The sequence below is a fragment of the Lactuca virosa genome, chromosome 9 (genome assembly GCF_052849685.1).
Source record: "Lactuca virosa cultivar CGN04683 chromosome 9, Lactuca_virosa_CGN04683_v6, whole genome shotgun sequence".
NCBI classification, from domain to species: domain Eukaryota; kingdom Viridiplantae; phylum Streptophyta; class Magnoliopsida; order Asterales; family Asteraceae; genus Lactuca; species Lactuca virosa.
The window spans coordinates 120,925,885-120,943,423 of record NC_136434.1 but is presented as its reverse complement, the minus strand read 5'-3'; the positions used below and the strand labels follow the sequence as shown (position 1 = coordinate 120,943,423).

Genomic DNA, 17,539 nt, shown 5'->3' with positions numbered 1-17,539 from the left:
TTATCAAGGGGAGGAAACCTTGATGATGTATCCATTGGAATTGAAGTATCGGCCATCTGGATGGGAGTAGGAGGCGTCGTCTCTTGAACATTTTCTTTCTCCCTTATCTCCGTTGTTTGATGAACAACGTCATCGATATTGTCAAAAAAGTTGTCGAATTCATCATTTGGCAAAGGGTTGTCATTGACTCCAAAATTTATAGGAATGTCATCTTTGTCAAAACCCGATAAATCGATATTTTCAAAAGAATCATCTTCTCCTTCTTCAGTTTCAGTCATGACCTCCATAGTTCCTTCACTATAGTCACTATCAACCCGCACAGATTGTAACTCATGTTCTTCGGCCACAATAACACTAGGAGTGACCACATACTCTTCCTTATTAGAAAATGAAATCACATCATCTTCTGGAATGACAGTTTCTTCCGTTGAGACACGCTCTGATGATTCATGAAATTCATAAGCCTCACCAGATTCAGCAAACATACCAAACTTTTCAAGCGGATACTTTCGTTGAAAGTTGATATTTCCTTTCCTGTTTTGCTTGATAAGACCTACTGTGTTCGGTCCAAGGGACTTCATGTCCAGAGTGTCTCCAGCCTTGATAATCTCCGGAAGTTGTTCATCAATAAATGCTTGAATAAATCTTGGATACAACAAAAATTTCTCCCTGACCTTTCCGTTGGCATTGGCAGACATCTCTTCAAATATAAACTTTGAGAAATTGAAGTTAATTCCAGCAACTAGAGCAATGATGGCTTGAGTGTTACGAGAGGAAATCTTATCAAATCCTGACTTTTTCCCAGATATGCAGCTCACGAACACATGAGCCAAAAACCTCCAATAGGATGGAAGCAACTTCTTGAATGTCGGTGGAAAGTCGCCTTCATAACCCAGCTTGATAAAAAATCTTTCAATATGGCTGGCCTCGATTTTAGTGGGAAAGGATGATTGATCATCAATCTTGAGAGCATCCCGGATGAACTGCTCAGTAATTATCACCTTGCAATTTTTGACAGTGGCTTGAATGGAAATCACACCATCATCTCCTTTCATCACTTTTGCAAAAATCCAAAATTCTCTTATCAATCCTTGAAAGATGGTTGGGTTAAAGTGAGTGCAGTAGTCAGGCAGCAGTTCCTTAATCCATTCATCATTGATCCAAACTCTGCATGAGAAGCAGGAGGGTCAGCGAAGATGATAGCCACATTGTGACTGTCTGCGAATTTCATGCTTGCCATCTTATCCTACACAAACCAAGCCAAGTGAGAAAACCTTTGATTTAACAGTTAAATTTTTTGTTTTACTCATTGAAACAAGTTAAATTGGCCTTTGAAATGAAATAAATGATAGAAATCAAATTTTATTAGTCAAAAATTGAGTTTACGGTCAAGATAGTCAAGACCGTAAGATCTGGACAGTAAGCCGTCTAGACCGTAAACGGCTTGACCGTAAACCGATTGGACCATAAGCATATTGGACCGTAAACGGCTTGACCGTAAGCCGATTGGACCGTAAGCCGATTAGACCGTAAGCTTGGTCTGACCGTAAACTCGCCGAATGCAATTTTTTTTCGATTAAACCCTGATTACGCAGCGATTTGATGCGAAATAAACTTTCCAATGATCACAATCTGTATACCTTTGAAATTAGTGGATCAATTTCAGGAAAAATTAAAAATTTTAAAGAGAGGATGATGCAGTTTACGGTCTGCATGAGTAGAAATGAAGGACAAGAGGGTTTCCGGTTGAATCTTTTTCTTTATATACTGGACCCAAAAAGCAATGGGCCGAAAACCTTTATGCATAAAAATAAAGTCCAATATAAAAACTTAAGGCTGTTTAAAATAATTCGTTTTTGAGGAATAAAAATAAAACTAAAATAAAATAAAAAGAATGAAAAATAAAATGATTTCTAACAAAAATTTAATTTTATCATCCTAAAAATAAAAAATAAAAAAATAAAATTGAAAATTAAATCTAATTTCACCTTTACTACTGTTAAAAATAATTTTATGATGTGGGATCAAAGTTGTTAGGCAGCTTTTATCCGTTTATCAGTACTTTTAATTTCATGTCGATGTCTGGTCGATCGCCGGTATTGTGGTCCACTTAAGCACGAAAGAAAGTGACAAAATTAGAATATATTATAAGTGACAAGGCATTTGATCCTATGAACTTAAATAATAATCCTAAATGACCATTCAGCTGACGACGACCAAGGATATTGTTGTCCACCTAAATTGAGCAGCGAGATCTACAGACAACCTATAATTGTTCAATTTTAGTTGTACTAGAATGTGTTTCCCGCTTCCTAATATACCCCAATAATCAAGAACTTCCGAGATACTCCTTACTTTAGGTGAGCAGACAATTATTCGGAGAGAGGATAGATTTAGAATGCATATGTTGTACACCCAGGTCGGATCTCTTCCAATCACGTAGAGGGCGAAACATATGACTAACCAGATTCAGAGGGATTGAGAATTAGAATGGTGCATATGCTGTGTACCAGGTCGGATTATTAATCACGCAAATGAGACATCATATGGCTAACAGATAGAAAGAATTTCATAGATAAGAAGATGCAGAGAGATAGAATTGCATATGTTACAGTCCAGGTCTGATCTTTCGATCACACAGAGGAAGCAACATATGACTAACAGAAAGAAAGAAATAAAACAATTTTCTACAGACCTAATTTATCGGAATTCCCCAGTTGCCCCGTCAAAACCGGAATTAAGGACAAAATCCGCACATTGAGAAAGAGTTAATCCACAGTTCTAGATACAGGTCATTTAATGTATCCGCAGATTCCATGTATATCTCCCTGCTCAACCTATCCGAGCGTCGTATTGTCAGACTAAATAGAGCTATCTAGGTTATAATTTTTAAAGTCTCTAGATTCCTTAAGTTCATCTGATCCTAGTCAAGTCCATTTGAATCTTTCATGCCTACCAGCGCATCGAACACAGAGCCTAGACAATGCAACTTTGGTACCTTACGCAGATCCAATTGCCTGTTATCACTTAGTTGATATCACTTCTCAAAACATCTCCTACAAAAAGAAACTATCAGAAATAATTTTTTTTTGTTTTTCTGAATTTTTAATGTTTTTGGATTTTTGAGTTTTTAATATTTTTGTTTATTTCTCCCCCTAAATTTGTGCATGGGTGAGAATGAAAATAACATGCGCAAATTTAAACTAACCTAACAAAGTTTTAATCCTCAAAACGAATCATTTTCAAAACTCCTACAAGCTCATCAAATCGAGCTTTGTTAAACGGCTTTGTGAACAGATCCGCCACATTATTAGCAGTGGGAACCTGTTCTAGCCGAATGAGCGATCGCTCAAAACAATCTCTGATAAAATGAATTTTGATGTCAATGTGCTTGGTTTTTTAATGTTGGACTGGATTTTTAGCAATCTGAATCGCAACCTCATTATCATAAAAATAGGGGTTTCTTGATAATTCAAACTGTAATCCAACAATTGATGTTGGATCCATATGACTTGAGAGCAACAAGCAGATGCAGCAACATATTCCGCTTCTGCTGTTGAGGTTGAGACAGTGTGCTGTTTCTTACACTGCCATGACACCAGCCGGTCACCAAGGAATTGACACCCTCCTGAAGTTGATTTCCTGTCAAGCACACAGCCTCCATAATTACTGTCAGCAAAAGCATATAAATCAAATTCAGAATTTTTCGGATACCAAAGACCCAATTTTGGGCTGCCTTTAAGATACCGAAAAATTCTTTTGACAGCAATAAGATGTGAAAGTTTAGGATTGGCCTGATAATGCGCGCATTGACAAACTGCAAACATAATGTCTGGTCGACTTGCAGTTAAATACATCAATGAACCGATCATCGATCTGTAGTGAGTTTGATCTACGGATTCGCCATCAGTAATTGGAGTCAGCAGGGGTCTCTCCACCATCGGTGTCAGGCCAGGTTTTGTATCTCTAAACCCAAACTTCTCAAGCATATCATCCACATACTTTGCTTGATAGAGCAGGATCCCATTTGATCTTTGTTGGACCTGAAGCCCCAGAAACATGGTCATTATCCCAACGAACTCATCTCAAACCTTTTCTTCATAACACCTTTAAACTCTTTGCACAACTGCGTACACGTAGACCCGAAGATGATGTCGTCAACATAGATTTGCACCAAGATTTGATCCGCACCAACATGCTTTATAAACAAGGTTTGGTCGACTGTTCCTCGCAAGTGTCCATGTTCGAGCAAATGCTTTGTGAGTGTCGCATACCATGCTCTAGGAGCTTAATGCAATCCATACAGAGCCTTGTCTAACTTGTAGACATGATTGGGAAACGTCGAGTTAACGAACCCTGGGGGTTGATCAACATAGATTTCTTCCTTCACCTTGCCATACAAGAAAGCAGTCTTGACGTCCATCTGATATACAGTGAAGTTCATGTAGGAAGCATAAGCAAGGAAGATACGGATAGCCTCCAAGCGGGCTACCGGAGCATAGACTTCAGTGTAATCAAGACCCTCGATTTGTCTGAACTCACGAACAACCAACCTAGCCTTATTTCGTACAATTATCCCTGAATCATCCTGCTTATTACGAAAAACCCAACGTGTGTCAAGAGACTTCTTGCCCTTGGGTAACTCAACCAGCGTCCAAACCCCAAGCTTTTCAAATTGATTGAGCTCTTCATGCATAACATCTACCCAGCTGGGCTCATTCAAAGCCATTTCTACATTCTTTGGCTCAATTTGAGAGATAAAGCAAGAATAGAGACATGTATTAACATCTATACTCTGACTTCTTGTTTTTACACCATCGCCCAGCTGGCCAATGACATTCTCGATCGGATGATCGCGTTGAATACGAGAGGGGATCTCCTGGCTGATATCATTGAGTGAAACAAGAAGATTATGAATGTTGATAGCTCCATCATTTGTTGAGGAATCCACTGCAGATGAATCGATTTCATTAGATGGATTTGCCACAAACTCATCAGCAATTTGTTCAGGAAAGAGTAGATCCATAAATGTTTAAGTGACAGCGGAAGCATCTCGTGACATGAACTCTCTTTCATCAGGAGTAAGAGGAGTGGCATCAGCTTCTGGAGTTTGTTGTTGACTAGGAGATTCTGGACTAGGAATTGGAACAGAGGACTCCACCGAAGGAATTGCAGTAGAAACAATCGGTGGTCTGTAGACAACTTCTTCGTCTTCATCTTCACGTACAAACTTCGAACCAGAAGTAGAACCAGATACACTATCTGAACACATATTGAACGATTTGAACAAATATGTGTAATCAAACAGCCAATCAGGACCCACTCTAGCATCTGTTTCATTCTCCTCCAGCCAGCGCACATCGAAGGATTCTACAATTTGCTTTGTTCTTTTGTTGTAGACCATGTATGCAGTGCGAGCAGCATACTCCACGAAATAAAAGTCATCGGCTTTGGCATTAAATTTAGGGTTGGACTCCAGGTGAAGAAGGGTGCAAGGACAACCAAATATGCGGAAATGGCTGACTGATGGCTTATGTCCATATAAAATTTTATACGGAGTCTTCATCTGGGCTTTGTTGATCAAGACACGATTTTGAACATAACATGCAGTGTTGATCGCCTCAGCCCAAAAGAAGACATGGAGTTTGGAATCACAGCGCATCGTTCTTGCAGCGTCTTGTAGCGTTCGATTTCTCCGCTCAGCAACACCATTTTGTTGGGGTGTGCGAGCAGAACTATATTGACGCACAATTCCCTTTTCTGCGCAAAAGTGATCAAGAACGACATTTTTGAATTCTGTTCCATTATCAGTTCGTAGCGCCTTCACCCGGTGGTTCGTTTGATTCTCAATCATCACAATAAACTTCTTGATCAGATCAGCAATCCCAGCTTTGTTGGATAAGAAAAAGACCCATGTAAAACGCGAGAAATCATCTATCACAACCAGACAATATGAATTTCTATTGATGCTGAGGACATTGACCGGACCAAATAAGTCCATGTGCAACAATTGGAGCACTTGACTAATTGAGTTAACCTGTTTTGGCAGATGTGGTTTTCGATGATGTTTACCCTGAGCACATGACATACATTTCTCAAAAGTTATGAAATCTCTGACTGGAAGACCACGGACCATTTCGTTTTTCTCAAGACGATTTAGGTTCTTTGCATTTGCATGCCCGAGTCTTCGATGCCACAACATAGCATTTTGTTCGTAGACCTTTAAAAAGAGGCAAGTGACTTGATCAGGGACGTTGCTATTCATGTCAATTATGTAGGCATTTCCATCTCGCTTTGATTTAACAAGAATCCATTCTTCCGGGATGACAATGCCAGGCTTTAAGATCAGACATTCCTTATCAGTAAAGTGGGTTGAATATCCTTTGTCGCATATCTGAGAAACACTCAACAAGCTATGTTTTAACTCGGGAGCATAGTTGACGTTCTCAAAACTAAGCACTCCATTAGACACTGTTCCCTTTTTAGTGATTTTACCACCTTCATCGCCCGCAAAGGAAACAAACCCCCCATTAAAAGTCTGAATGTTGTTCAAGTGGGAGATGTCTCCTGTCATATCCAGATCCTCCTTTTGACGAAACCGATCACGGCTTAGCTTTGTTCGGTTTCGGCAAATTATTTGTGACTTTATTTTTAAAAACCTGTCTGTTTGGTTGAAAAACAGCCCTTTTCGTGTTATTATTTGCCTCCCATTCATCATCTCGAGGACGAGATCTCGAGGACTTTCTAGTTAAAGACCTTCCATGAGATTCGTTCTCTCCTCTTGGAGACAAGAAATGCACAAACATTCGATTGAAACAATTTCGAGCAATATGACCTGAAGTACCACAATTAAAATAGATTTGCTTATTATTACTAGACTTGGTACCATTCTTATCAGATTTCTGGCTTTTATTATCTTTTCTAACATTTCCACATTTGCAAGTGCACGTATTAGATTGTGTAGCAAATGTAGAAGATGTAGATGCACTCGAATCAGATTTTGCAAATTTTTCAAAAACAACATCACAATTAGTTTGAGACATCACATCATCACAAACAGAATCATCAGTTTTAGAATTTGACACAAACTCATCACACATTTGAACACCAAACTTAGGCACCAAATTATTTGACTCAAACTTCTCAGCCTCTTGCTCCCCCTGGATTACTGACATATCTGCACTTGAAGTAGAAATGTTAGTATCCAAAACCCTAACACTAGGTCCTGTAGCCTGTTCAGCAGCAGGTTTGCCATAAACCATATAAGGTTCTCTGTCGATCTCTTCTTTTGATAAAGGAGTAACAGAATATGAATGATTAAATGGAGGGGGGACACTCTCATATCCTATTCCTATTGATTTTTGGTCCCTCCACTGTATTTGTTCCTCGATTATTTTTGCAACCCTTTCGCTTGACACATCGAATTTTTTAAAATTAAAATCAACATTTTCAAAACGGATTTTCAATGTGTCAAGTTCATCGGTTATAGCAGCAAGTTTTCGTTTAATATGATCATAATTCTCACACTTGTTGCTGTAATCTTCTTGCAATTTCTTGAAATCTTTTATTTTGTTCTCTAATTGAGTTTTCAGAGGTTTTTGATTTTTCCTGAGTGTATAGCCTTCATACTTAAGGTCCTCATTCTCTCTCTTAATTATCTCAATTTGGTCACGTAAGAATTAAACAGTTTTAATATAAGATTGAGAGCAACCTAGTTCACTAACCTCAGGTTTAGCAGACTCTGGTGTGGACTGAACCATGAATGCAAATTGAAGATTCATCATTTCAGCCTCAGGATCCGTTTCAGCTTCTTCTTCCGCACCATCATTGATCTAGGCAAGATGAGCATTTTCAGGTCCTGAAATGTTCAGGGCTTGAATTTGATCTTCCCAATCAAATGATTGAGCCACCATAGCAAGATTTGTTGTCTGATTGGTGACATTAGATCCCCTGTTGTTGTTCACCGGCACCAGAGTTCGTTCAGTATTTTCTCTTCTATCTGGTTTTGGACATTCTCTGGCGAAGTGTCCAGGTTCATGACAGTTATAGCACCGCAACTTTCCCTTATTAAATCCCACCTTCTTGTCAGAATTCACTCCCCAGTTGTTCTTTCCGGTTTTCTTTGCAAACTGTTTTGCTCTAAACACTGCCATTGCCATTTGCCACGTGATATCCATTTCTTCAACATCTTCTGGATGAACTTGATCCAGATCAGCAAACGACAATTGAGGGGAAAGTTCTCCTGCTACAAACGCATTATAACAATTCACAAGTCCAGTAGCAAAAGCCAGATTTTCATCATTTTCTTTGGATACCGGAACTTGAGAAGTATTTCCAGGAATCTGAACAGATGCAATTGAAGATGAACGAACTTGTTGAAAAGGAGTTGGAGTGTGAGAAACTTGAACGTTTTGCACAGATGGAATGACATATGATGTGGGCTGATGAGCAGGGAAGGTCTGAACATGAGGAGTAGTGAAGGATGAAAAAGCATTATTTGATTGAATGCCAAGATTAGCAGAAGAATATGAATTAACATGATTAATTTCTCTCTGCTTGTCATCTAGATCACAAGATTTAATAATCGCCATTGTCTCAGCTAGACTCAACCGATTCAGATCTTTAGTCTTCTTTATTACAGATACATTCATATCCCAAGATTTTGGCAACAAATTCAGCAATTTCTTGTTGATTTCAGATTTTGTAACCAGAACGCCAGCATAACTCATCTCAGTGGTAAGAGTGATGAACCTTTGCAGTTGAGTTTCAAGAGATTCCCCCAATACATGATTGAACATGTTGAACTTTTGTCTCAACATGTCTTGACGACTTTGCTTCATATCTTCATTCCCTTCATATACTTCAATCAACGCTTCCCATAACGCTTTTGTAAAAGTGTACTCACGAAAACCCTGTGCAATTTCTGTGGACAAAGCCATGGTAAGAGTGGCAAGTGCCTTTTCTTGTTCTTCAATTTTCTTAAAATCATCATCAATATAGTTTTCAACTTGCTTATCTATAACAGTTCCATCTTCAAGTGTTATGGTGATGCGAATTGGTCCTCTCAAGATGCTTCTCCAAATCTTGAAGTCTTTCATCTTAATGTATTTTTCAATGCGATACTTCCATTCAGGAAAACCTTCAGCGGATAACAGTCTAGGAATGCGTGAGGTGGTACCCATGATGGCATCCAATTCATGATGAGCAGACATAGTTTGAGATTCCATTTTTTTAATTGAAAATAAAGAAAAATTTAATCAAAAGACTAGTTTACGGTTGAAGAACTTTTGACCGTAAACACAGTTTACGGTCGAGAATACGGTATGAGTTCACGGTATGAGTTCACGGTTGAGAATACAGTTGGAGTTTACGGTTGAGAATACGGTTGGATTTTACGGTTGATGAAGATTGTCTGATTACGGTTGATGAAGATCTTGAGATTACGGTTTGAATTAGAGTTCACGGTTGGAACTAATTTGACCGTAAACACCCAAATTTCGATGAAAACACAGATTTTAATGCTGAATTGATTCCCCATGCTATGAAAACACCTAACCAAGCTTCAAATGCGAATCAACACAAACTGATTGAGACCGTAATCGTGAAAAGAAATGAATTGACACCGGTTTGAGCTCTGATACCAATTGTAAGGTCCTCAATACAAGGATCTTAACCAGTGATCAATCAAACAATAAGAAATGAGTAGAAGAAGAATAATAATCAAGCTTGCACACGTTCAATAACTGAAAACGTCAAGTACAACTCGATGACCGTAAACTCGACTGACTGACTGACAGCACTTCTGACAACCACTGACAACAACCACCTCTGACAGACTCTGACAATCTATATATAGGAGGACAAACCGTAAACCTGATTACGGTCAGCAGACCGTAAACAGTTTTACGGTCACAACAAACCGTAAACACACAATAAGCCCTAAAACAACCACAAAAGTCCTATAACATTCAATTGCCTAGCCCAAACCACAATATAAGACCTTTCACCATCGCATCACCACCTCAACCTTGGCCAGATCGACCAGAATACCGTTCTGGTTGACAAGGCATCCTAGAAACTGCACCTTGCGCAACTTAAACTCACACTTGGAGAACTTTGAATACAAAATCTCCCTCCTCAAGGTCTCCAATACCTCCTTCAGATGCTCCTCATGCTGCACCTTGGTCTTGGAATAGACTAGGATATCATCAATAAATACAATCACAGACCGATCCAACATAGGCCTGCATACACGATTCATGAGATCCATGAATGCGGATGGAGCATTGGTGAGCCCGAAGAGAATAACCACAAACTCGTAATGACCATAACGAGTTCGGAAGGCCGTCTTCTGCATGTACTCATCTCAGACCCTCATCTGGTGATAACCCGAACGCAGATCAATCTTGGAGAACCAAGATGCGCCCTGAAGCTGATCAAATAAATCGTCGATCCTCGGGAGTGGGTAACGGTTCTTCAACGTTAGCTTATTCAGCTCCCAGTAGTCAATACACATCCGATGCGTACCATCTTTTTTCTTCACAAATAAGACCGACGCTCCCCATGGTGAACTACTCGGCCAATTAAATCCCTTGTCTAGCAGCTTCTGCAGCTGCGTAGACAACTCCTGCATCTATGGAGGTGCTAACTGATAAGGTTCTTTGGCTATCCGAGCTGCACCTGGAACCAAGTCAATTCGAAACTCCACCTGCCTCTACAGAGTCACTCCTGACAAATCCTCCGGGAACACATCCGAGTATTCCCAAACAATTGGTACATAATCTATGGTCACCTCACCCTTCTCACAGGTATCCATCATATAGGCCACAAACCTAGAACATCCCTGCTGAAGATAACGCATGGACCTGGCTTCCGAACAGAGAGCCGACCCATGTTGAGCACCCTCACCGTGGATCACCAACTCTCCCCCACTTGGGGTCCAAACACGTACCAACTGAAGCCCACAATTAATCATCGCCCAATTGGGGCTCAACCAATCTATCCTCACAATGTCCTTGCTCTCGCAAAGGGGAATCAAAACCAAATCAATCGAATACTGCTCACTGAATAACTCCAAAGTGCATCCCCGGTGAACCCTCGACACTCGCACCGGGCGATCATCAACAATCTCAAACTCTAATGGATAATCCAGCTCTCCCAGAACATCATCAAATCTCTTGCTAAGCGTAAGGAATATAAAAGACCAGGTAGCGCCTAAGTCGAATAAGACTGAAGTAGGAATACCGTTTACAAGGAACGACCCTAAACAACAATACAAACATATAAGCATAACAAATAACATAAATAAGAAGGTAAGGAGAAGATACATACCATTGACTACATTGGGTGCTGCACGAGCCTCCTCGGCTGTCAGCTAAAATGTCCTTCTCCGAATAACTAACACCTCCTCCTTTCCCTGACGGCCATCCGTGATCCTCAGAGTCGCCGGAGCAGGTGCTGCTACTTGGCCTCCTAATGCTAAACTCGAGCAGTTGGCCTTCTTATGGACCCTCTGATTGCAATGAAATAAAATCGGATGAGATCACTGGTTGGTAGTAGTAGCAGTACACTCCCTGCCAAAGTTCCATGTCTTGCCACACTTATAGCAGCTCGAATCACCTGCCTTAAAGACTCCACCATGTGCCCTACCGCACTAGCCACAACGGCTCCGACCCATCTGGCCCTTCGATCTAGAATCGAATCCTTTGGGTTTCTTTGCTGAAAACCCCATCATCTGCCTATGCTCTTCCTTGCTCTTCCTTATATGCTCCAAATCAATCTCCCATTCCCGGGCCCTGGATATCATGCCGTCCAGAGTTGGGTAGGCTGAAAAAGTTACAAACTCCTTGCTATCAGATCTCAACATGTCATGGTACCGGTTCTTCCTCATCTCCTCATCTTCCGTGTAATGAGGTAACAACAAAGCTCTCTCTTGGAACTTGGTGCTGATCTCCACCACGGTCTCAGTTGTCTGTCGCATATCCAAGAACTCCCTCGCTAGCTGTTGCACCTCAAGAGCTGGTGAAAACTCCGCTCGGAATCGGGTCATAAAATCCGACCAGGTCATGACCTTAATGGTTGGGGCTCCTAATGTATAGCCAACATCCTCCCACTAATCCCGTGATCGCTCCATCAGACAGCCTGTAGCGAACCTCACATTCGACCCCTCGAGGAAGAAGCTAGTCATTTGGGAACACTCAATGTCTACTATCCAATGTCTGGCTGCAATGGGGTCTTTTGCCCCAAAAAATTCCTGTTCCCCACATCCCCTGAAATCCTCGAAGGAGAGAGTGCGGGACCCAGGCTGGCGGGCGGCCAAATCGACCCTGAAGATCCGAAGGCAGTCCTCCACCAGCTCGATGATACCCTCCTTGATTGACCCAAAACTCACCGAGGTCGCATCATGGATGCCTCTCGTAACCTTTGACGCAATGAACTCATGTAATACCTCATCAATTGTTTCGGTGCCCGTTCCCGAACTAGATCCAGATCCTGAACGCCCTGTGTAACGCCCACAGATTCGGGCTAGTCAACTTAGAGACAATATGCATCGAAAATGACTTTTTGATAGAAGTTTATTTAGAATAAATTATCTTAACTAAGTTATAGTATATGTCACAAGGGTTCTGTACATATAAATATCGCCGAAATCCAAGTTATAACGAAGAAGTTATGACCCGTCGACGTTTTACGGCTAAACCGGCACGACACCGTGTAACGTAAAAAGTGAATTTTTGATAAATTACTATTTATCCTTAGGAATCTAAACTAAAGTCATAGTATATGTTAAACCGAGAACATACATAAAAAGAACGTCCAAATCTGACTTCGTATGAGGAAGTTATGAATTTTTTAAGATTTAACATAACAGTGCACAACCCGGAATTCGAATTTTAGATCGATCGATTTTTACCCAACTCAACCTAAATGAGAATTGAATATCTCATTAACAGGAGTATAACGATAAAAAGACAGTCGAAAACGGAGTCCGTATGTAGAAGTTATGAATTCTACATGGTCGTTAAACAGTGTAATCTTCTCATACTATTAAATTTAAAATTGGTCGAAAATTAGCCGATGGAGTCAAAAGGAGAGTTGTAGATCTTGCCAGTACCTATGCGTGGATATAAATAACATCGAAAACGGAGCTCATATGAAAAAGTTACGGAATTTAGAAGTCGGAAGGGTGTTGCTGCGAAAGGGGTGACGTGGCTTAATCTGGACCATTGGTTCCTTCCCCCTCCTTGCTACCAGATGGTGACACTTGGCACTCAAATCTACGATTTGGAGGCTCAAAATCGCCGATGTGGGCCATTTTTCAGCCTATAAATTGTTGGATTAGGTGTCTAAGCCCATAACTATAATTGGTATGTACTTGAATTGATAGCAGCACAATCCTTTTGGGTTTGCCCTCAAACCTAGCAACTGGACAAGGAAATTATGAAAGGAGAGACAATGATTTATTATAAGATTAATAAATTAATATAAATGATTTATTAATATGTTCAAATATTAATATATTAATTAGAAATCATAAGGTTTAATTAATAGTTAGCCAGAAATTAATTAGAATTAAATTTGGGGTTAATTGTGATAATTATAAAGTGCAGGGACTAGTTTGCAATTATCAAATAGTTGAGTGGAAGGCTCCAGAACCTCCTTGGAAGGAGGTGGACGAAATCTATGGGGGAAACCCTAAGGATTTCGTCCAAGGGGCTTGGATAAGGCCTTTGGATTAGCTTAGGCCCCAAGCAAAGAAGTATTAGGGTTTTCCCTAAACCCTAGATCCCTCAGCTATATAAGGAGCCTCCCAGCTCCTAAATTCGGCCACTCCTTCCCTTGTGAAACCCTAGGGCTGATTTTTGCATACCCTACTCCCTCTCCTTCAAGTTTCCTTCTTGCTAGCTTTTGGGTGTAACTCCATTAGAGGCATTACATTTGTGGTGCTAGGCTTCCAAGAAGATCAAGTTCAAGAGGATTAACAATTGTTTGCTATAACAATTGAAAGGTATGTAATTCTAAAACCCTAGTTTGTTAATTTCGAAAATAGCCTCTCTCCTCTAGGGTTCTTGTTTTGCAATTCAAAGTTATATGTTCAATAGTTAAAACATAGATCCAAAGTAGGTTGCATGTGAACTTAGGAATTGTTTTCTTGTTTATTTGTTTCACCTAAAACCCATCAGTGGTATCAGAGCCATTGTTTGTTTTAAATTGAATTGCTATAATAGTTGAATTGCAAATTAGGGTTTATAGCCATTAAACCCTAAAGGCCAAGATTTTCGATTTTTTAGGGTTTTGGTTCATAGGGTTTTCGAAAAACCCTAGCCTCCATGAACCCTAATCGAAATTAGGGTTAGGGTTTTGGAAACCCTAGCCTCCTCCCTTGATTTTCGAATTTTACATGGTAATTTAGGGTTTCTTGTTTTGGGATAATTGTTGCCTTATTGGATAATTAAGAAAAATAAGGAAATTATCCTATCCCCTTATTTTCGAAATTTAGAAGGGATATGGATTAAGATTAAATTAATTGTTTAATTTAATTAGATAATCCTTACAAGATTTAATAAATTAGTTAAAAGTTAATTAATAGATAAATATTAAATCTAGTTATTTGGTTTATTTTTAAATTTAAAATTAATGGCTTAATTTTCAAAATTTATATATAAACCCTAAAGTTTTAAAAAGTTTAAAACACACCTTATATATATATATATATATATATATATATATATATATATATATATATATATATATTATAGTTAAAAGTTAAATATTATATATGTATAAGAATATGGCCAGTCAAATCGCTAGTATGCCTCATTCACGAAGCTAGTCTATAAGGGGGGTATAAGGAAACTGCCTATAAATGGTAGTTGAATGGGTGTCCACTCTCACCCACCGCTTCCTTGATTAGTGGAGGGTCGTTAGCAGAACGGGTTTGATAGGACAACTATATCTCATTAAAAGTTTAATGTTATTAAATAAAGTACTAGAACATTATTTTACAAAATCCCAACTCTATTTACTTTAGGAAAAATGTGAAAAGTATGCTAATCCATGAAATTGCACATTATGCTTTATTGGTCGTTAGTGGAGCGTGTGTGGATTACCAGCACACTAATAGTCACTAATAAAGAGTAGTAATGGGTATCTCATAATTATCATTTTGGTGGAGCGTGTGTGGTTTACCAGCACATCAATAGTTAATGATAAAGACAATGAGGTTACCAAGCACATTTGCATGGTTATTCACATCTTGTTTGTGATCCTCGGTATCCCAGTCACAAATAGAAGAGCATAATCCAAGATTAAAACATGCCATTGAATAGTTTCAATGTATCTCAAAAGGATTTAGGAATTTCACTTAGTTTATTTCGTCTAATGGTGGAATTGGTGAATCGTCATTCACCTACCTTTCTGAAATTTACACTTGGATCTCGGCATCCCATTTCTAAGTTGTGAATCTTCATAGTTGGATCCTAACATTGATATTATATCTTTGGGTTATTATATTGAGGTGTCTTGAAATCTAACTAAAACTTTCTTTCTTTTCAGATGTCTACTCCTGGAAACACTTCTGCTTCATCATCCTCCAACCACAACTTCTCTTTGCTCAACATTTGCTCCAAAGTCGTTATGGATGACTCTAACTATAACGATTGGATGCGTAACATCAAGATGACGCTTCGCTTTGAGGACAAAGAATATGTCCTTGAAAAGGAGCTCAAAGAGCTTGATGAGTCTAAAGCTACTCCTGAAGAATATGCTGCCTACAAGAAACACTATGATGATGCTACCAAAGTGGCATGCATCATGGTCGCAACCATGTCCCCAGAACTGCAGAGGTACTATGAGGACTACTGGCCCTTTGAGATGAACAAGGACCTTATGGAAAAGTACCATAAGCGATCGTCAAGAAAAGTTTGAAATAGTCAAGTCACTCATGGCTTGCAAGATGAAAGAAGGGGAGTCGGTTGTATCTCATGTGCAAAGAATGCAAGGCTACATAGAGCGTTTGGTCAAGCTCAACATTCACTTTGATGAGGAATTGGCCATTGACATGGTCTTGAACTCATTACCTGATTTTTATGGTCAGTTTATCCTAACTTACCATTTGAACAACACTGAGCAGACACTGGCCCAATTGCACAACTTGTTGCAGACAGCTGAAGCAGGGATGAAGGGTAAAAATATAGCCTCCACTCCTGCAAGTGCCCCTGTCTTGGCTATTGGACAGGGAAAGGGGAAAAAGAGGAAAGGTCTTCCTAAGCAAAATTGGAAGAGCAAGGCTCAAGCTGGGTCATCTATAAATGGCCCAAAGGCTAAGCCCAATGCTACCATTCCCCATGTTTCTGATCCAAAGGATGCTGATTGCTTTTATTGCAATGACAAAGGGCACTGGAAGAGAAGCTGCCCAAAATATCTGCAGGATATCAAAGATGGCAAAGTGAAGCCATCTTCAGCAGGTATTTACACTATTTCTTCTAATAACTAATTATCTTCTCGTTCATGGGTCCTTGATACAGGATGTGGTTTTCACATCTGTTCTGATTTGCAGGGGCTAAAAGAAAGTGAGGAGATAGAGCGAGGAAGGATAAACTTAATAATGGGAAACAAGTAGTCTTCACCAGTGACCAAGATCGAAGTTTATCAACTTTTGCTTAGTAATGATGTTAGATTAGATTTATTGAATTGTTGTTATTCGTTTGAGATGACGAGAAACATTATTTCATTTCATGCATTGTTCAGACAAGGTTTTAATATTCTTTTAATGATTTGAATGGTTCAATTTCTGTTTATAAGAATGGTGTTTTCGTGTTTTAAGCTTTACCTTGTGATGGTGTGTATGAAACAATGACTTGTGTTGATAGCTTAGGAAATAGTGTGTTTAATATTGACTTGTCTAATAGTGTAGACAAGGCATGCTTGTGGCATTGTCGTCTTGGACACATTAACAAGAAACGCATAACCCAACTCCAAAAGGATGGAGTATTGGAATCATTTGATCTAAAATCAGATGATATGTGTGAATCTTGTCTTTTGGGAAAGATGACGAAATCACCATTCACAGGGTCTTGTGAAAGAGGTGAAGGTCTATTGGATCTCATACACACAGATGTGTGTGGGCCCTTCAGATCAACTACAAGGGATGCTAATCGATTTTATGTGACTTTCACTGATGATTATAGCAGATATGGCTATATCTACTTAATCAAACATAAGTCAGAAACCTTTGAAAAGTTCAAAGAGTTTAAGCATGAGGTCGAGAATCAATTGGGCAGGAAGATAAAGGTACTTAGATCCGATAGAGGCGGGGAGTATCTTAGTATCGATTTCAACGACTATCTAAAAGAATGTGGGATAGTCTCACAATTAACTCCTCCTAGGACACCACAGTTAAATGGTGTAGCTGAGAGGCGTAATCGAACCTTGTTAGACATGGTTCGTTCTATGATGAGTCGTGCTTCGCTTCCTATTCACTTCTGGGGGTATGCCTTAGAGACAGTCGCCCACATCCTTAATCTTGTCCCTACAAAGA

At 39.5% G+C, this 17,539-nt stretch overlaps 1 protein-coding gene across 1 annotated transcript; it reads right to left on the bottom strand.

Moving 5' to 3' along the window:
* Positions 1-1,084: 1,084 nt before the first annotated feature.
* LOC145139734 (uncharacterized) lies at positions 1,085-9,212 on the bottom strand. Its single transcript, XM_079073452.1, has 6 exons — positions 7,911-9,212; positions 7,725-7,832; positions 7,528-7,658; positions 6,927-7,410; positions 6,038-6,394; positions 1,085-1,246 (listed from the first exon to the last, which is right to left on the bottom strand). The coding sequence occupies exons 1-6, from the start codon at positions 9,210-9,212 to the stop codon at positions 1,085-1,087; spliced, it is 2,544 nt and encodes an 847-aa protein (XP_078929578.1).
* Positions 9,213-17,539: the final 8,327 nt, after the last annotated feature.